At 41.3% G+C, this 20,823-nt stretch overlaps 1 protein-coding gene and 1 pseudogene across 1 annotated transcript; one reads left to right on the top strand and one right to left on the bottom strand.

Moving 5' to 3' along the window:
- The first annotated feature begins 3,469 nt into the window (after nt 1-3,469).
- Nucleotides 3,470-18,799, top strand: LOC136514447 (casein kinase 1-like protein HD16; annotated as a pseudogene).
- On the bottom strand, nt 3,965-8,961 carry LOC136514448 (putative transcriptional regulator tpeD). The gene is made up of 4 exons (XM_066508401.1): nt 8,392-8,961; nt 7,067-8,293; nt 6,870-6,988; nt 3,965-6,764 (listed from the first exon to the last, which is right to left on the bottom strand). Exons 1-4 carry the CDS (start codon nt 8,933-8,935, stop codon nt 6,372-6,374), a joined length of 2,283 nt encoding a protein of 760 aa, XP_066364498.1. The 5' UTR covers nt 8,936-8,961; the 3' UTR covers nt 3,965-6,371.
- Nucleotides 18,800-20,823: the final 2,024 nt, after the last annotated feature.

Genomic DNA, 20,823 nt, shown 5'->3' with positions numbered 1-20,823 from the left:
CTATTTTGGATCCTCTGTGCTTACATAGAGGTATATACGTGGACCACAATCAAGACCAACTAATTCAATTAATAGTTTAACCGAAGTAATAGTTCAACGATTATGCAGTACTCATACATACTAATCCAGAGGTTTCATCAGTACATATAAACTTCATTAACATAAAAGTTTTATAAATTCAAAGACTTAATAATGGATGGGTAGGCAATTGCTAAGGTACTCAATTGGTTGATGCGGTCCCAAAAGCCAAAGGTACTGAACTGTAGCAAAGATGACAACATCTCCGTCTATGGACACATTGTATCTATAAAGTATGTCTACTTCCTGTCCACTCCAGCAAAGCATAAAAATCTCTCCACAAATAGGGTCTTGAACGATTCTTGTCAAATTTTATGGTCCAAAAAGGTGATGAACAGTAGCTTCAACAATCAACAGTCGGTCCGGGTGAATGCTCCATCCCCAAGTAGCAAACAACATCGTCTAGGGTCGTGGTGCCACCCCCAGCCGCCAAAATGTAAGGTTGCTCACATTGAAATGGCTTCTTCTAAAGTAAGATATCTGTTGCAATGAACAAATTCCTAATATGAACAAAACTAATACCAAACCCAAAACCAATTGGAACCAAATGCAAATAGGGGGTGACTGAATCCATCTAACCTTCATGGGGCGTTGGCCACGACGACAATGCAAGGTGCTCGAGGCAGGGCAAGTACAGGTGGGGAGAATGAAGATGAAGCAACGGGTGGAGAGAATGAGATGAAACAACAACGGGTGGGGAGAACTAATGGTTTCGTATTAGGGTTTTTTAGTTGTTCGAACCACCACCAAGGCACCGATAGGACCCGAGGGGAGTTGGGAATGGGCCAGGCACTTCTAGGGTTCTTGCCAAACGGACGGTTCAGATTGATCGGTAGCGAGAACGAATGACATGGGATAAGTGAAACATTGTCTATATTAAGCTGGCCTTTGCCACGCTTATCCAATGCTATAATACAGTGATTATCAGCGGTTAAACTACTTTTAGATTCTCCTAGAAACAAACACAACCATACATGATAGTTTTTCCCTTTTCATTCACAAAAAATATATAGAAAAACAAAAAAACATTCATTGAGAGATCAAATCCGTGCACTGCCATTTTGGAAGTAGTATTGGAAAGAACTTGCTTTGCATTTCATATAAAAAAGGTGGCATTGAAGAGATCAAATCTATGCTAATAGAATTTTTTCATTGATTCATTATGTATATGTAACATATAGATACAATTTGGACGAGTACATGATTGTACTCGTCCGGAAGCATAATAACTAACCTAAACTATTAAAACTACTTATACTAACTATAAACTCGCCTCACTTGCTTGGGAGGAGGTGAGGCGAAGTCGGAGTCGGAGTCAGAGTCGTTAGAGTCATCGTCGTCTTCGGCGTCCGTCGTCCTTGTACTCGTCCTCCTCCTCTGGGTCCTCCTTCTCGAAACTCCATGGAGGACTATAGTCAGAAGGCCTCCAGTCGTCGGAGGAGACATCCTCCTCGGAGGACTGGTGGTCTAGCAAGTCGTCCTCGCTGGACGACGGGCTGCTTGGAAACTTGATGGGTCTGTCCGACATTTTCTTTGTAGATTGGAAGAGAAGGGGATGATGGATGAAGAAGAGGGGTGGTTTCAGAGGGCACCGGGCTTGAAGTATATGTAGCGTAGTGGGTACGACTCTTAGGCTTCAGGCGGCGGAAGTAAAGGTGATTTGACGGCCTTAGAAGTTGAGGCAATTCAACACTTACGCTGAATTTACTACCGCTTAACCAAACGCTAGTTTAGGGCTGGCGGACAAAATGTGTATCCCAGTCGGCCCAACTTTTCATGCGACGGAGCAAATGCAACCCTAATACCACTGCCGCATCTAACGTTAACCCATTGGTGGTATAAGTCTAAACTGTCGGTTTCAGTCCAAGGAGACCTCGTCATCGTTCCAACCGACGGTGGAAGTATCATACGGTTGCTTTTATCGCTACGGCAGTGAAAGTGACGATAATGATAAATCAATCTGTAGTAGTGACTTGGTTGCACATGTTGACTTAAGCATTATGTCCCCCTTTATAATATGGCTTTTCCTATACTCATTCAAAAATATAAAATGAAATAAACCTCCTTTGAACTTGATGACATCATCTTTTGTAATTAGGAGCTCCTCCATTATGTATAACATCCTCATTAGTAAATCTCCTGCTTATTATCTCGATAAATCTCATTAGTTCTCTAATTACGTGGTCATTATCACCAAAACCCACAATTAGGACTTGATTGCATTTACAGAAACTAAGCTTAAAATATCTACAACCTTTGCTTGTTTCCTACTAACAATGTTGAATAAAGTTGGATATTGAGATTTTAGCGGTTGTTTCCCTAACCAGGTATCTTCCGAGAACCTGAAGTGGTTACAACCCTTTAACCTAAAAGTTCCCAAACTCAAGAATGTTTCTTTTACACTCATGAGACTCATCCAAAAATGAGAATCTCCTACTTTTTTCTCTACCCGTGACAAAGTCTTATCTTTAATATATTTGTTCCTCAATAAGTCATGCCAAATACCATATTTATTGCTTAATTTAAAAAGCCATTTGCTCAAGAGACATTTATTTTATAAATCTAGATTCATAATCCCTAAACCCCCTTGTTCTTTGGGTTAGCATAAATCCATGGTTCTTCCGCTTTCATTGAGGGCTTGAGAGGATGTTTTTAGGGATTGTTGAGAACAAAAATTAGAGATTGAGGGGATGTTTTTAGGGATTGTTGAGAAAAAAAATAGAGGAGGATTGTGAAAGGGGATTTGCCGGAGCTAGTTTTTTTACGCAAATCTCCTCCACACTACTGATAGGGAATGGGGATAGAGTTTTCTGAGTTTGATGAAGATGCTCTAAGGCTCTATTTATTTCTGCTTATAATTAATTGGTGAAAAAAGAGAATCCTATCAAATGCTTTCATTATTTTTTATTCTTTTGACCACCGCTTCGGAACTTTAAACTAGTAGCACAATTAAGAATCGAAAAAATTCCCGCTATTATAATCAAATCAATTATAAGTAGGGCATAATAATTTTTAGATACGCCTATTCGCCCATCTTTTCTCAGTTCAATCCCGTGGTGAGTGAGTCTTGCACGATAAAAAATGAGATATCTATATCTCTCTCTTATAATCCTAAATCCCACTACAATTCTATCTTGATACATGCAAGACAATTGACATCAGCAACCCACTAGCACGTACAATTATAACACTTACCTATTTATACAAGCAATCCATGTCATCATACCACATCTCTTCACTAAAATTCACACGTGATTCTCACAGCAACGCAAGGGTGTATGCTTCTAGTTTAACAGGATTTTCTGGGTTATCACAATCGGTTCTAAACATGGCTATAATAATTCTCTAGATGAAAATGGAAGCCGTAAACAGTAGAGTACGTATCTCCTCGACAGAAGCGGAACTATGAGTTGGAGGAAGGAATCGTCGGGGGCAGGAGGCGAGGAGGGAGATCTACGTCCAGAATCTTCCAGCCGCTCTCGTTTCCTCTCCTTTTGCTTTCCATTTTGTTCTCTCTCATCTCCTGCTCGTCGCCGACCAGGACACCGCCGCCTCCTCATCTCCCTCGCAGACTCGTCTTTGAGCCCTAGCCCCTGCCGCCTCGAGTCCGTCTCCCTGCGGGGAGCACCCACCGCCACCGCAGAAGCGAAAGTAGCGGTCGCCTCAAGGAGGACACCCCCGCAGCTGGAGTAGAGACCGGGAAAGGGAGGGGTTCTCTCCGCGCCGGGATGGACGACGGCGATAGTGTCGTCCGGAGCGTCGACAAGGCCGGCGCCGCCCCGGGCGACGACGGCAGCGCGACACCGCTCCCGGAGACGGTCAGGATCTCTCGTCTCTTTCCTTAGCTCCCGCCTGTTCCGAAGTCGGGCGGCGTTTGGGAATTTGGACCCAACTTTTAGAAGCTGGTATTAAATGGCTGCCATCGGATTTGGGCTGGGACGCGTGAACTCGATCGACTTAGTATGCTGGCATGGATAGGTCGCATAGGTGTTCTTGATTGGAGTGTCTGGTTTAATTGCTAGCTAAGGGCTTGATTATAGATGAATTTGGTTTCTTAGGGTTGCCACCTCATTGCCAGAGCGTTAGGAACTGCTCTAGTGTGGAATGTGACTTCACTTGACGTGCTATTATGGGAAATATGAAGTTTATTTTTTTTAACGAGAAATACTCTGAGGTTATTTAAAATTAGATTCCATCCAAGATTTAGCCATTTGCTAAAATAAAACACCCTCTAAAAAAATAGAGTAATCCAACAGCATTCTCTATTTTTGACATTGCCACGTTATCCTTTCTTCGCCGCCCACACACACCAAGAACAGAGGTAGCAGCAGCCGGCCGATAGCCGGATTTCGCTTTGTCTGCGATGCCGGTCCTGCATGCGTCGATCTAGATGCGAAAGCTGTTGGTCATGTCCTCATTCGCCGTCGTTGGGTGCGAGCCACAGCCACTTGCACACGGCGTGGATGTATGCGTTGATCTTGATTCGATGGAGAATGACCCAGCTACAACACGTTCATGCAAGCCTCCTCGTCCGTGATAGTGGCCATGTCGAGGGTAGTAGACCCTATGACAGACGAAGTGTTCTATGCCTAGCTTTTGCCTTTGTATACGACGCCGCGAACAGGCTGGCGGCAGGTGCGTGAGGGGTGTGCAGGAGTCGGATAGCAAGCGTCCCCGGCTGGCTTTATTTACCAACCGAGATAAACAGAATGGATAACTTGTTATTTTAGACTGTGGGATAGAATAGCTGTTGGAGCCTTGTTTCTACTGGAAATATCCAAAATTAGATTGCATGGTCCAAATGGCTACTCTCTTGGAGTTGCTCTAAGGTCTGTTTCGCCAGTCTGGGCCTCTGGGGATACAAGAGGGCTAGAGGAGTTCCAAAACAAACAGACATAACATATAACATTCCTCGCCAGCTTACTAGAACAAAAGCGGCCCAAATTTTGGCAACATCTGAAGATAGCAGCTTGGTGTGCTACAAAGCCAGTTCAGCATCTTATCCCTCAAATGTTCTTGCCTTTTTTTTTACTTTCAGCAGTGGATGCCATTTCTGAAAAAAAAACCCTATCCCTCTGAAGATTACATCACTCGGTTTGTTGGTGAAGTGATGTTCTATCGCCATCTTGTTTCTGTTAGTCCAAAGCGCCCATGCTAAACCTGCAAACACAAATAAACCTAACTGTTAAGGGACTCTGAATCTGTTATTGAGCCACCTCTTCCATAAGTCAGCTCGTGATGTCGGGAAGCCATTCCAATCAAACACCTCTCGCATGCAACACCATAGCATCTGTTCTATAGAGCATCGAAGAAAATATGATCAATTGTCCCTTCCTCTCTCCACATGAACTACGGTTACTTTTACCTTTCCAACCACTTTTCTTCAGTTCCACTGCGGATTGCAGTTTGTTGTGTAACATCTGCCAACTTTCATTGGAATCTTGCATTTCCAGAGCACCTTTGCTTGAAGATCTACTCCCCCGTGAGTTAAGAAATTATATAAGGACTTAGTTGTTTAAGATTAGATTTATCTGAGGCCCACTCCGTATCTTGCTGCCCTTAAGCTGGATGAATGTTACTAATTGTCTATGCATCTTGCTGCCCTTCAGCTGGATGAATGTTACTAATTGTCTCCCATAGGTCCTCCCACTGATTTACCTCAGCAACGATTAGACCCCTTCTATATTGTATTTGCCAGCAAAGTTCAGCTAGGTGCTAGGCGGAATCTAGGCGCTGACCCATTGCCTAGCGCCTAGTCGGGAGTACTCGGTCCTAGGCGCTCCTAGGCGTTTTCCTAGGCGTTTTGGCAATATAGCCATAAATTATATATATATTATGTATATAACTATATATATGTATATAACTACTATACATGACTATATGAGTCACAGTAATGAGTAAGTAGAAAAAGAGGGCAGTAGACATATCTGATTCCTAGCTGGCTTACTCTTGCTTTCTTGCATGTTCCTAGCTCCTGCCTCCTGCAACACATTTTCACAGCTAGTAGTTAGTAAATTAGTCAATAGACAGCTAGCTGGTCATCCAAAAAAAATAGAAAACACTAAGTTGTGACTTATCTGGATGATTTCAGCAGCCTCCCATCCATGAGCACACCATATCAGCAGCTGGTAATTACAATACAAGTGGATAGGACAGTAATACAAGTGCACAACACAATTTATAAATAAAGGACAGCACAAGCACATAGTTGATAGTTCCCTCACTCACTGTAGTTCAATACAAGCTGCACAACACAATTTATAACTAAAGGACAGTACAATACAAGCTGCAGTTCATATTTCTTCGTCACTGTAGTTCACATCCTCATCGTCATACTCTTCTTCTTCAGACTCAAATTCTTCTCCTTCATAGAGCTCCCTCACTCTTGCACTTCTACGCAACTCAAGCTGTTCATCTGCTCCAACTGCCTCTCCAATGACAGACCAAGGTATCCCGGTACCTTCCATCTCATCTTCCTCCCCATCTCTAAAGTCAGCTAATGCACAATCATCCCCACCCTCTTGGAGAAAACCTTGAGCTTCAGTTGTATTACTAGACTGAAGTATCTCAGTGATTTTGTTTGACTTCATCTTTTCTCTCTTACTAAGCAGCTTGGAGTTGAATTGGATATACACCAGCTTGTTGAGGCGGGTTGTAGTAAGCCTATTCCTCTTCTTAGTGTGTATCTACAATTTAAAAAGAGCATTCTCAGTTCTACAATTAAATTGTAATGCTGCTGAAAGCCTGAAACATGTTCATAAATCATAATAGATAGGTAGTTAGGTACTAACCCCTTCAAACCCACTCCAATTTCTTTCACAACCAGAAGAGCTTGATGTCAAAGATAGGATCCTTGTAGCCATCTTCTGTAAAGCTGGTGTTTCATATCCATACAGTCTCCACCATGATGCTGAAATAAAAAAACACCTCTATTAGTTTAGAAAACAGCAAACAACAAACAGCCATGAGCCATAGGAAGTACCTCTACCTGGGTTGTAATCAAAGTTTTCAAAATTCCTAGCAAGCTTCTTGCTAAAGGGTCCTTCTCTATTCTGAAACTTCTTTAGTTCAATGTTGGCAGCCATATGCTGCATGTCCTCATCATGATAAAAAAATTTCTCAACACAAGATATAAACCCTTCTGATATTTTGGGCTGATCAAAGATTGATGGGTCACTATAGCTATAGTGAGGATTCAGCAAATAGGCTGTCAAATGCAATGGAGAATCAAGTCTTCCATTCATCTTCTTGTCAATAACAGCTATTACATCCTTGAACCGAGCCTCAACATTTCCAAAGGCCTCTTTGATCTGTCTCTTTGCCTTTAGTAGTTGTCCATAAAGGAAACCCATGGATGGCCTCACATCCCCATCAACCAAACGGAGGACTTTGACCAATGGCTCAAAAATAGTCAATGTTAGCTTCACATCCTTCCAAAAGCTTGGACTCAATATAGTTGCTGTTGCCTCTTTTCCTTTCTTTGATTTCACATCCTTCAATGAGTCCCACCTACTATGAACCACCATCTTCCTTAACTGGTCCTTCTTCTCTTGCATGCTACTCAAAGTGAGAAAGTTTGAAGCAAACCTAGTCACTCCTGGCCTCACTACCTCTTTCCCCTCTGTGAAGTATCTCAAGCACTCCAATGTCCTTGTGTGGCCATAGACAAATATGGTAAATGCCTTTGCTTGGTCAACCACTTTCTTGAACCGAGTCAAGTTGCCAATTCCTTGGAGCATAAGGTTGATTGTGTGAGCTGCACAAGAGGTCCAAAATATGTGTGGTCTCTTCTCTTCCAATAGCCTCTTTGCTCCCATGTTGTTAGAGGCATTGTCAGTCACTACTTGCACCACATTGTCTGGACCAATCTCTTCAATTGCTTTGTCCACAAGATCAAAGATGACCTCACTGGTATGTGAGACATGTGACATCTCCTTAGAGCTGATGAAGGAGGTTCCATCAGCACAATTGGTGCACAGATTCATTATGCTTCTCCTCTTCCTATCTGACCAAGCATCGGTCATAATAGAGCACCCATTTTTTATCTTCTCGGCTTCACGTTCCTGCAGCAGACTCTTGGTTCTTTCATATTCTTCTTCCAACAATCTCTCTTGAAGTGAATCTTGACATGGAGGTACAAGTCCTGGACCAAACTGACCAATTGCTTCACACATTTGCTTAAACTCATCATTGTCACATGCATTGAAAGGTATAGCTGCCAATGTTAAAAAAGCCTAATTAGTGATCGGGAATAACATCTAATGAATTAGTGATCATGTAATGTAAGTACAGAAGAGTATACTAGCAATTTACCATGTGTATAGGCCCATCTTGCAATATACTTATGCACCTCATGTGTTCTTTCTTTCCAAAGTTCCTTGTTCAGCTGCTGTTGCTTCAAAGAATTAGTCTTGGTAGCTTTAGGATCAATAGCACGTGTCCATTTGTCCATGGGTCCTAATTTGTGAGGCTCTGAACTTCCAACACAAGTGACTTCATCTGACTCTCCAACCCTAGATACATTAACTTCCTCTCTAAGTTCTAGCTCACGAACAGTCTTCTCCTCCCTCTTCCTTTTTGCCTCATCTAGTGCTTTCTTGCACTTCTGTTTAGCCTCCATGGCCTGCACTGTTGTAGCCGTGCATTTCTTCACATTCTTTCCCTCATGAGCCAAATGCTGCTTCAACCTATAAATCCCTCCCCTCATCTCCTTACAAAGCTTGCACTTCACCTTGTCCTTGTTGTTAGGATCAACAAGAACACCATACTCCCATCCAACATCATCCGAATTCCTTTTCAGGAGATTCGCTGACTCACTATTTTCTCCCTCACCTAGTGCACCCTCTGTTGTAGACATCCTACATTTAGACAATGGGCATTCACAGCAGGCAAAATCAGATTAGAACATCTCTTCCCTAGCTAGTTACTAACTGCTTGCTACATTTTGTTTTGTTGTGATAATTTTGATTTTTGAGATTAGAACATCCAATTTACAGTTTTGAGATTAGAACATCTCTTCCCTCTGTTGTGATAATTTTGAGATTAGAACATCCAGTTTTGCAGTGGAGCTTGGAACATCCAATTTACAATGAGATTAGAACATCTCTTCCCTAGCTAGTTACTAACTGCTTGCTACATTTTGTTTTGTTGTGATAATTTTGAGTTCTAGACTCTGCATTCTTCATGTCTAGGAATGGTTCATCACTTATTCAGTGCATCACTTGCTATGGAGAAAAAAATCAACAAATGTCTAGTAATGTCATTAGGAACCTGTGATCTGTACATAAAAACTTTGCTTCATGTACCTAGATATAGGCATGATCACAATTTGCCAGTGCTGGATGGCTGTTCTAATCACATGCATTCAAATCAGAGGAGAGAAGCAGGGGATGCATTCAAAACAGAGGACATGGAGGAGAGGAGTAGGGGAGGGGCCTGACCTTGGTGCTGCAGGTTCCAGGCGGGGCAGAGGAGGCGGGGCAGCAGCTTCCAGGCGGGGCAGAGGAGGCCGGCCGGGACAAGCCTCCAGGCGGGGTCGCGGGGAGCAGGGGAGGCGCCTGACCTTGGTGCTGCAGGTTCCAGGCGGGGCAGAGGAGGCGGGGCAGCAGCTTCCAGGCGGGGCAGAGGAGGCCGGCCGGGACAAGCCTCCAGGCGGGGTCGCGGGGAGCAGGGCGACCGGCGGGTGGAGCTTCCCTCCGGCGCGCCGTCGCAGGAGGAGAGGACGAGCGGGAGTGGCCGAGCGGGCTGCGAGCGGCTATCTGCGACCTGGAAGGCAAGAATCGCGCGGGAGCGGACCTTTTCCTTCTTCTCCTTCCCGCGCGCTTCCTTTCCCGCGCCAGACGCCATAAGCGCGCGCGCGCTTCCGCGGCGGACAAATTTCGCCGTTGAGCGGGTCGTCCGCCTACACGCCGCCTTGCGCGCCTGCGCGCCGCGGAATCGCCCCCGAGGCGCCGATTTGCGCCGCCTAGTCGCTGCTCCCGCCTAGGACTGCGACTACACCCTAATCTACGCGGAGGGCCGTCGATTAGCGCTTAATCGCGCCTAGGCGCGCCTAGGCGAGCGCCTAGCGGAACTTTGTTTGCCAGTCAGCATTGTTGAAAGCTTCTGCTACTGTAATATTTGATATTGAGCAAATATTTAAAAATATATTACATCAATTTTTTTTAAATATCAGGGAATTGAATTTTCAGTGCAGTTTCACCGATCCAAGCATTGTTCCAAAAAGAAGTCATGGCTCCATCTCCAATTCTATGAATTGCCTTCAAACAAATGTTTGACTTTATGTAGCCCCTAGAAATAGGAGGCTCATGTCATGCCATGTGTCAATTAGGTGCAGTTTTTCATTGGTCTATTTTTTTTTGTGTGTGGCATGAACTTGATGAGTGAGAGAAAAATCCACATCCATATTTTCTAATATGTAGTTACGGTATAATGTTGTATTTGACATATGCCGAAATGGAGCCAATTGAGGCGAGCATAGTTGTTTGTAAATTGAAAGGGATGTTCTGTAAGGGAAAAAATATCTAGTGATGCTGTTATGTTTAGATTGGCATCCATTTATGGCATTTGTTTTTCAAATTATCAGATTACTATGTTTTTCGATATGAGTAATGTCAGCACATCTTGTAGTACCATATTAATCATACTCAAATTCCAGATGACTCTTTTTGCTGTTGCTTAAAGCCTCAAAAAGGAAACACATGAATGCCTGCATGTTGCAAAGTTTTATTTGTTATATGAGCCTCATATATTGCCTGTAGCACTCTAGAAAGGATCAATTTTATGTAATGAAAATGTTGAACACATGTTGGAACATAGAGAAATAGATGCATAGTATATGTCCATATCCAACTCAATACTCTCCTTGGTAATTATTGAATATTGAAGTTATTAAACATGATGACTGCTGTGTAAGGCTTTAAGGACAGGTTTCTGTCATAACTTTTGGAAATTACTACTTATGCAACAATTTAAGTGAAAGTTCCGACAACTGAGTTCCTCGAAGTAAAAAACTTGAAAAAAATGGATAGACACAATTTACGTAAAAGTTTTGACCAGTCTGAGTTCCTCGAGGTTAAAAACTTCAAATTATGGATATTATTTGTTCTGATTTGGGATGAGAGTTTCTAGTCCAGCTGCTGAAAGTTCCAGCATTTTTTAACGATATCTTATATTTGATTTCCTTTACCCTATTTCTCTGTTTTCTTGCAACTGCTTTTGTTGTGTTGTGACTAAACCCTAATAAGCATAAGTGGGAAAAATGATATATTTAAACAATGCGAACCTTACACTTTTGGCATGTCAGATCTTTCTTTGTCTAATACTCTACTTGTAAGAGGGCCTATGGCTGTATTACACATTGACTTGTCATTATTCACTCCTTGCAAGTGGTTGGTGTATAGATCTCATTTGTGCCTTTTGCAGTAATAAGGTTAGATTAACATTCAAGATAGGCTGTAGGCATATAGCATCGGAAATTCAGAACCATGTATGTTGTGTTTGACTATGGTGGCATGCTCATCATTTCCTTATGTGCTGGAACAGGTTCAAATTGGCAATTCGCCTACTTACAGACTTGACAGAAAGCTTGGAAAGGGAGGATTTGGGCAAGTATATGTTGGTCGCCGTATTTCCTCTCCTAGTGTTAGTGACAGGACGCCCGGGGCAAATGCTTTAGAGGTCTTTATGCCTTCTCTGGAATTTTTAATCGTAATCATTGTAGCTGCATTAGCATAAACTTTTTTCTTCATAATAGGTTGCAATCAAATTTGAACATCGAACCAGCAAAGGTTGCAACTATGGTGCTCCTTATGAGTGGCAAGTTTACAAGTAAGTGACCAATTTGTCCTTTCTTCTTGCACTGATTTCTACAAAAAATTTCTTTGGCCTTGTTTTTCCATTTATTGCATGTTCCAACTGGAATTACATCTTAACTTTTGTGTTTATATAAAACATCCATCCTGCAGCACTCTTAGCGGAATTCATGGCGTACCAAGAGTACACTACAAAGGGAAGCAGGGAGAGTATTATATCATGGTAATGAAGCAGGCAATACTATTGTATATTGATCGTGCACCCACATTCTTGCTACTACTTTTCAATATTTCCTGGTTTCACGTGGCACCTCTTACACGGATGACTTCCTGATTAGGATAGGACTACATCAAGGGTCAGCTTTGAGCCCTTATTTGTTTGCCTTAGTGATGGATGAGGTCACAAGGGACATACAAGGGGACATCCCTTGTGTATGCTTTTCGCGGACGATGTAGTGCTAGTTGATGAAAGCCGGACAGGAGTGAATCAGAAACTGGAGTTATGGCGGGAGACTTTGGAGTCCAAAGGTTTTAGACCCAGTAGAACTAAAACTGAGTATATGAGATGTGACTTCGGCACTACTACTCGGGAGGAGGAAGATATTAGTTTGGAAGGTCAAGTAGTGCCTAGGAAGGATATCTTTCGATATTTAGGATCAATGCTACAGAGAGACAGGGATATTGATGAAGATGTTAGCCATAGAATCAAAGCAGGGTGGATGAAGTGGCGGCAAGCATCTGGTGTCCTATGTGACAAAAGGGTACCACAGAAGCTAAAAGGCAAGTTTTATAGGACGACGATTAGACTTGCTATGTTGTATGGTGCAGAATGTTGGCCTACGAAAAGACATGTTCAACAAATAAGTGTCGCGGAAATGCGTATGTTGCGTTATTTGCGGTCATACAAGAAGGGATCGAGTTCGGAATGATGATATACGTGATAGATTAGGGGTAGCACCAATTGAAGAAAAATTTGTCCAACACAGGTTGAGATGGTTTGGACTTTGGACATGTCCAATGGAGACCTCCAGAGGCACCGGTGCGTAGTGGAATCCTAAGCCAGGATAGTAATGTGAAGAGAGGCAGAGGAAGACCGAAGTTGACTTGGGTAGAGGCAATAAAAGGAGACTTGAAATGATGGAATATGCCGAAAGACTTAGCCTTAGATAGGAGTGCTTGGAAGACAGCTATTCACGTGCCTGAACCTTGATTGCTTTTGCTGGGTTTCAACTCTAGCCTACCCCAACTTGTTTGGGACTTGAAGGCTTTGTTGTTGTTGTTGTTGTTGTCACGTGGCACCTCTTGTCTAAGCCATTATCTTTTAAAATTTTCCTGTCTAAGCCACCATTATTTAAAATTTTCCTTTCATTAAGGGTCTGTTTGGTTGCCTACACTAGTCTATATTTAGGCTTGTGCAGTGCAGTTTGTCTATGTTCGGTTGCCCGCAGAAGCTCTTATGCATGCTTGCACAGTGCTCAAAATAGGTCCAATATTAGGTCGAATTAGGCAATGAAATTTTGCACAAGGTGATTGGGCCACAAAAATGAAATATTCTCACCTCCCCTCTCTACTAGAAACATAAGACACCTTCTAGTACGTGGATGTGGCTACAAGCTACATGCTACACAATGTAAGCAACCAATGCCTGTGCAGAAATACAAAATACAAAGACATTGCACATGTTTATACTGGCTGGGTTGTGCTACATAAGGTCTAATGCGTGCTAAGGCTAATGTAAGCAACCAATCACACCCTAAAGCTCCCACACACAGGGTGGGGTCTAGGGATGTGAATTTCTAGACAGCCTTACCATTGCAAAATTCTGAAATGAGGCTGGTCCAAACCTCAGGACCTCAAGGGCACAAGTGGAGACACTCTACGACTGTGCCAGGTCTGTCCTCCTTTTATTAAAGTTAAATCTGATTAATTCTTGTCTTGCTCCCAAACCCTTACTATAATCAAAACTGGCACTGGCATTAATTCATTATGCGTTCAGGTAAGGTATAGTCACTACTCTGCACCATTATAAATATAATGAATTGGTGTCTTGATCATTTAAACTAGAGACCCATTTTTTTCCTCCTCAGAAGGTATGCACCTCATGATTGATGAGGTGACATAGGCATACAAAGTCAATAATTAGTGATTTTCTTTTCCTTTTTGGGCACTGGTGGGCCTATGGAAAGAAAAGCTTTACCCTTTAGCACTGCCTGTTCAAAACTAGAATAATAGTTTTCTTCCAGTGAAAACCAATCAGTTACTTAGTATTCTATACAATATTTTTATGTTAAGATTGCTTATAGACTAATAATTCTCAAATTACTTTCACAATATTTAGCTGGTGACTGTCTTTGCTTGATACTACCTAGCATGCTGCATCTCTGACTCCTGCTCAATTGTATGTCAAATAAATAGTTGTATTGACTATTTTTTTGAATAAAATAATAATTGAGTTTCAGCTGACCACATCCAGACTACCCTGACTCATTCCACCTCCTTCCAGCTTGTGTATTTTCCATCTTGGTCACCAAAAGTTACACATCTGATTCAATCAAGTATGGCTTTCACACATCACACTACATTAGCTAAGTTCGTGCATATATATCAGAGAAAAAAAAGGAAAATGTATGAGATGGGGACCACTGTTGTACTCAGATAGTCAGCTGCACACTGTATCTCAACAACTCAATCTAAGCACCACTCGCAACCCACTTGTGCCTAATAACATGATGAGTTTGTCCCCTAGTGGCTGGTGGTGGACGGCATGGATCCCCTCAGCTTGACTGGTTTACGAGAGAATTAAACAACAGAGGTGGTTTCTGTTGCCTCTACCACTGTTGCAACTGCTTTTGAAGCTTGCCATTGGCACCATCAATTTCCACTGTGCCACCATAGCTACTGATTATAGCTTCAAGATGGGTGTAGTAGTCAGCAGCAGAAGCTGCCATGAGTGGGAGAGAGGAGTTATGAGAGGGAGAGTAGAGAGAACGAAGCAACAGGTGACAGTGGATGGTTTGGAGATGGTTGTCTGGTAGTTTTAAGGGACAAGAATACAGGTAATCCAAACTGCCAAGCTTCCAAAATAGGCTGTGTTGTTAATGTGTTACAGCAAATGTGTTGTCCAGTAAACTTTTCTATCTTGTATCACAAACCAGTGCAGTGTTCACTAAGACTACTTGTCCATTTTTATTTGCGCAAGCAAGCGTGATAGCTTGGTTCTTTTGTTTTTGCATTTAGCACATCTTATTTAGTTGCATGAGGTAACTTTTAATCAATTTCCGTGCCAATGCATTACAATATTTTTCAGCTTATTTGATTCATGATAGTCATGGCTGGAAAATATTTGAAGGCTTGGTTACTTCATTACCTAAAGAACACTGTTTGCTGGTGGCATATGTTTCTCATGCAAGGTAACTTCTATGCAGATTATGGACATGTTGGGGCCAAGCCTGTGGGATGTTTGGAATAATAACTCTCACTCGTAAGTACCTAATGCAGTTCCAATTTTTTTCTTTAATGTTCTTGCCTGGTTTTCTCAGTTCCTTAATTGATTCAATTTGTTCCGTTTACAGTATGTCTGTTGAAATGGTGGCTTGCATTGCTATAGAAGCAATTTCCATACTGGAGAAGATGCACTCAAAAGGGTATCTGATGTAGTCTCGTCAAAGGATACTAATATATTTTGTATACTGTGTATACAATAATAGCTAACAAAATCTCTTGTTTATGACAGGTACGTCCATGGAGATGTAAAACCTGAAAACTTTTTGCTTGGACCTCCAGGCACCCTAGAAGAGAAGAAACTTTTTCTTGTTGACCTTGGTTTAGGTATTTTTGTTTTATACCAGTTTAGAGGAACATTCTGGTGACACATTGGGTCCAGTGGGCCTTCAAATATGCATGTTAGTTTTGACATAAGATTGATTTGTCAACACAGCTACCAGATGGAAAGACACTGGTACAGGAGAGCATGTTGAATATGATCAGAGGCCTGATGTCTTCAGGTTTGCAATAGAAATACTTCACTAGGTTCTATCTTCCATGGCTTTATTCCCCCCTACTTCTATGCTTACATTTTTTTTTGTCATACATCACTGCTTAATGGAACAGAGGAACTGTTCGGTATGCTAGTGTGCATGCTCATTTGGGGAGAACTGGAAGCAGGAGGGATGACCTGGAATCTCTTGCCTACACACTTGTATTTCTTCTGCGTGGTCGCCTTCCTTGGCAAGGATACCAGGTGAACTTTGTTACAACTTTGAAATTTTCTTAATTACTGATATGCTTTTCTTTTCTTTTTGCCCTTACTCAATTTTTCTGCAAAATGATTTTAGGGGGTGAATAAAGGTTTCCTTGTCTGCAAGAAAAAGATGGCAACTTCTCCGGAATCTTTGTGTTGCTTTTGCCCACAACCTTTCCGACAATTTATTGAGTATATTGTGAACTTAAAGTTTGATGAAGAACCAAACTATGCAAAGTGCATTTCTCTTTTTGATGGCATTGTTGGTCCAAACCCAGACATAAGGCCAATCAATACAGATGGTGCTCAGAAGGTATTGTTCTATCCAACCTTGTTGCTCCTTGTACTTTCTAACTAAAGATTGCTTCCAGCCATTGCTTCTGTACTAAGGCTTCTCGGCCATTGGTTGTTTGGTACCAGTACACTTCTACATACAATGATTTGTATAGATGCTAATATATTCTTTTATGAATTTCTACCAGCTTATATTTCAGGTAGGCCAAAAGAGAGGTCGCCTTATGATGGAGGAAGATGATGATGAGCAGCCCAAAAAGAAGATTAGGATGGGAATGCCTGCGACCCAATGGATTAGTGTTTACAATGCCAGGCGGCCTATGAAACAGAGGTACGAACTGCATAGGTGTATGCTCTAGTTAGAAAGAAAATACTTCACTCTAATCATGATTCTTTGCAGGTATCACTACAATGTTGCAGACAGGCAGGTTAGCTCAGCACATTTCAAAGGGAAATGAAGACGGCTTATTTATAAGCTCTGTCGCCTCTTGTTCTAATCTGTGGGCTTTGATAATGGATGCTGGCACTGGATTTACTTCTCAAGTGTATGAACTTTCTCCATATTTTCTTCACAAGGTAAGCTATTAATTGCTGCCCCCTTTTTGGTGTTCTAGCAATCTCATATCACTTTATTTTATTTGCTGTACTCCCTCCGTTTCAAATTATAGTTCACTTTGGCTTTGTCCTAATTCAAACCCAACTTTGACAAAGTTTATAGCATAATGTACCAACATCAAATTAGTTTCACTATTAAATTCTTTCTCCATGAAATATGTCTTATGTCTTGATAGTGCATTTATTTGAACTTGTAGATGTTAATATATTTTTCTAAAACTTGGTCGAAGTCAGCTAAGTTGGACTTAGGAGAAAACCCAAGTGTACTAGAATTTGGAACAGAGGGAATAGCATTTAAAACTTGATATTAAGCTGGTCTGCTCTTTTCTTTTTTGCAATTGATTTTGATATAGCGTGTGTTGCTTTCAGGAATGGATAATGGAGCAATGGGAGAAGAACTTCTATATCACTGCGTTAGCAGGGGCAAACAATGGCAGTTCACTGGTGATCATGTCGAGAGGTAATACAATTGGTGCCTGGGCTCCGTAAAAATACTCCCTGTTAAAATTGTGTAATACAAAGATCTACTTTTTCGTGTCTGCCTATAGTATAAAGTTGTGTAATATGAAGTTCTACTTTTTGTTTCCACCATGTTAGTGAGATATACCAGACTAGTTTAACCTTGCATAGAAGTGCATATGTTCTTTGTCAAGCTGTGACTACAAGCTTTTAGCTGGAGGCTGTGACAGTTTATGGTATTGCACCTGTGTATACACTGTAGATTGGAATTGACTTTGTCCTCTCCAGGAACACAATATGCCCAGCAGTCCTACAAAGTAAGCGACTCATTCCCTTTCAAGTGGATAAACAAAAAGTGGAAGGAGGGTTTTTATGTTACTGCTATGGCCACAGCAGGAAGTCGGTGGGCAGTGGTCATGTCCCGGAATTCTGGCTTTTCGGCACAGGTATGTCGATGTGCTCATGTCTAGTATGTGTTAAGAATTAAAGACTGGCCTTTTGCTTTGAATTGTCTACTGGAAAAAAAAACATATCTGACATGCCTCGTTATTGTTGAATCTCAAGACGTAGCTTCAAGAAAAGCATAGGCTGAAAAACTACATTGTTAAACTTGGTGCTTATTTTTAATGTTTTTGGTTTTAGGTTGTGGAGCTTGACTTCTTGTATCCAAGTGAGGGTATCCATCGACGCTGGGATAATGGATTTCGCATCACGTCTACTGCAGCTACATGGGATCAGGCAGCGTTTATCTTCAGCATCCCCAAAAGGAAACCTGCTGATGAAATACAGGAAACCCTAAGAACATCTGCTTTCCCCAGTCAACATGTGAAGGTGATTTGATATTCTTTCCCTTTTCTCTAACCTCAGATTGAACATCCATTTGCACATACTAATGATTTGTTTACAGGACAAATGGGCGAAAAATCTCTACTTAGCTTCCGTTTGCTATGGAAGAACTGTGTCATGAGGTCTGCCCTGTTTGGCTGGTGTACACTGTAGAGTTTATTTATATGGACTACTGAATTATTAGATTTGGAATTTTGAACGGTGACAATATTTCTAATTTGCCCACCTATAATTAACCAATCTGATAGATGAGGAAGCCTGCCTCTGTTCAGTTGATAGTTGCCCTAGCTGCCTAGCATGGTTGTAAAAAAAATATATCTTGTGGTGTTTGGGTGTTGTACTTGCTTGTTCATAGATTGTTAAAATCATTGTGCTGTAATTTGTAAACTTGATTATCTATCATGCATATAGTTTTAAATTGATATTTAACCCTGAAGGCTAAGATGTATCTGCATCTTGTTCTGTTGCCATTTAAGCTTTACAATTGGATCTCACGCAACATGTATAGGGCTCTGTCTGTTTGTTAGACCCATCCTTGCATTGGATAATTTGGGTATCTGTGCTGCATAAATCTATCATGTGATTGTTTTCATTTCATATGTGGATAAATCTATCATGTGATTGTTTTCATTTCATGTGATTCTTTTCAGCGGTTCAGTATTGTATAATGTCAGTATTAGTGTTGCTCTTTACTCGTTTTTACTGTGTAATTTGAGCTCCTTTTCCATTTGCAATCCTGTCTGTGAAGGTCCTAGTGAGGATTCTATTTTCTGTTAGCTCACCTGATCTTTACCTACATTGCCAGTATTTGTATTTTTTTTTGGTCTATTGCTTCAAGAAGGAAGTGTTCATGTCCCAAAGAATTCATTGTTCAGTTTGGTTTGATGTCCAATCTTGTTAATCAGAACAAGAATGATGCAGTAGCTTCTATTGCTACTCTGCTGTGCAAGTTAATTTCTGTTGGTGTGAATTGCTATGGGAGTTTCGAAGGGAGGATGCACTAACCTGCTGTTGCTACTCTGCTCTAACTCAAAAGACTCTGTTTTGAGCTAGTGTGGAGGATAATTCTGTTCACAAACTGAATACTCTATTGTAAAACTGTGCGAGTTGATGCAGTTGCATCTGTGATTAATATTGGTTTTCTAGTTACATCTGTTATCAATGTTGGTTTTCCAAAGGAATCATGTAGAGCGAGCATTGAAGATAAGACTTTTTATAGAAAACGATGAGCTTTTCTCTCTTACATGCATTGCAACCCGATATTATAATACATCATGACTATTGCCAGGCTCATGATTATCAGTGAGAGTTGCAACTTGATGAGAACCTTTGGCGATCACAATCTGAACCAACATTTTGGTTTGCCTATGTATATTGTCTGCATGTATTATATAAATCTACCTTTAGAGTGTCTAGTGCTCATTTGAACCTATCTGATTTCGATCTCCTTGAACGGTTACAAGAAAATACTGACCTAAGACTGACCGCACTGCTTGCAAAGGAGCTGGTATGCTAGCAGTAGCGTGCCGCGCTCCCGTACCGGTACCGGCTGCACAGGGAACCGCTAAACGCAGCGCGTGAGAGGCCGTGCTAAACACTGTAGCAACACTGTAGCTGAGAGAGAGAGAGAGGGTCGGTGGGCGATGGAAAGAGGGAGAGAGGGGAATAAAATATGGAATAGTGGGTATAGAGTATGGGATAGAGATAACACGGGTGCAGGGAGAAATAAGTATAGAGTAGAGAATCTCGATGACTAGGATAGAATATTCTTTTTAGAGATGAAAATAGAGGATGGACGAGTGCAGATAGCCTAAGAAACTATATGGCGGCCCATAGATTTTTGTGGCATCTATTTCGAAATGATATCCATTTATGACTGTCTGCTTTTATATAAGATTGTGTCGATAAGTCAGGGTGCATTACTGTCTGCATTTATAAGATTGTTGTGTCTGCATTCCGTACTATTTCTCTTTAGGAACAGCAAATTCATTACCAAATGAAATTGTGCTTTGAGAGAAGAGGTGACCCCCTGCCAAATGATTATGGGATTGAAAGTCAGAACCAGATACATTTTGCAGGTTCTAGAATTCAAAAACCATAAAGATCCGTTTTCATCTAGCTAGGAATAAGAATCAGTTTTTCTTCTCTTTAGAACGTGGGAATTTTTTTTATGTTTCATGTGTTCATCTAAAATAAACCGATTTCTGCAAATTTCCGAACAATTCCTATGAAATTTCTACGTTAGAAAGGGTTCGTAAAATTTTGATGTACCGACCGCACATTTCAAGTCTTTAGTGGATGCCGCATGTGACATAAAATAAGTCCTAAACACTACTTCCATTCCAAATTACATGTTATTCTAACTTTTTTGAGAATCACAAGCATTTCAAGTTTGATCAAATTTATATAATAAAATAATAATATTTATTATACCAACTAAGCATATTTAGATTCTTCATTAATTATATTTTAATATCA

The sequence above is a fragment of the Miscanthus floridulus genome, chromosome 16 (assembly GCF_019320115.1).
Source record: "Miscanthus floridulus cultivar M001 chromosome 16, ASM1932011v1, whole genome shotgun sequence".
Taxonomy (NCBI): Eukaryota; Viridiplantae; Streptophyta; class Magnoliopsida; order Poales; family Poaceae; genus Miscanthus; species Miscanthus floridulus.
Note: the sequence above shows the minus strand (reverse complement) of the source record. Positions and strands in the feature narration are given on the sequence as shown.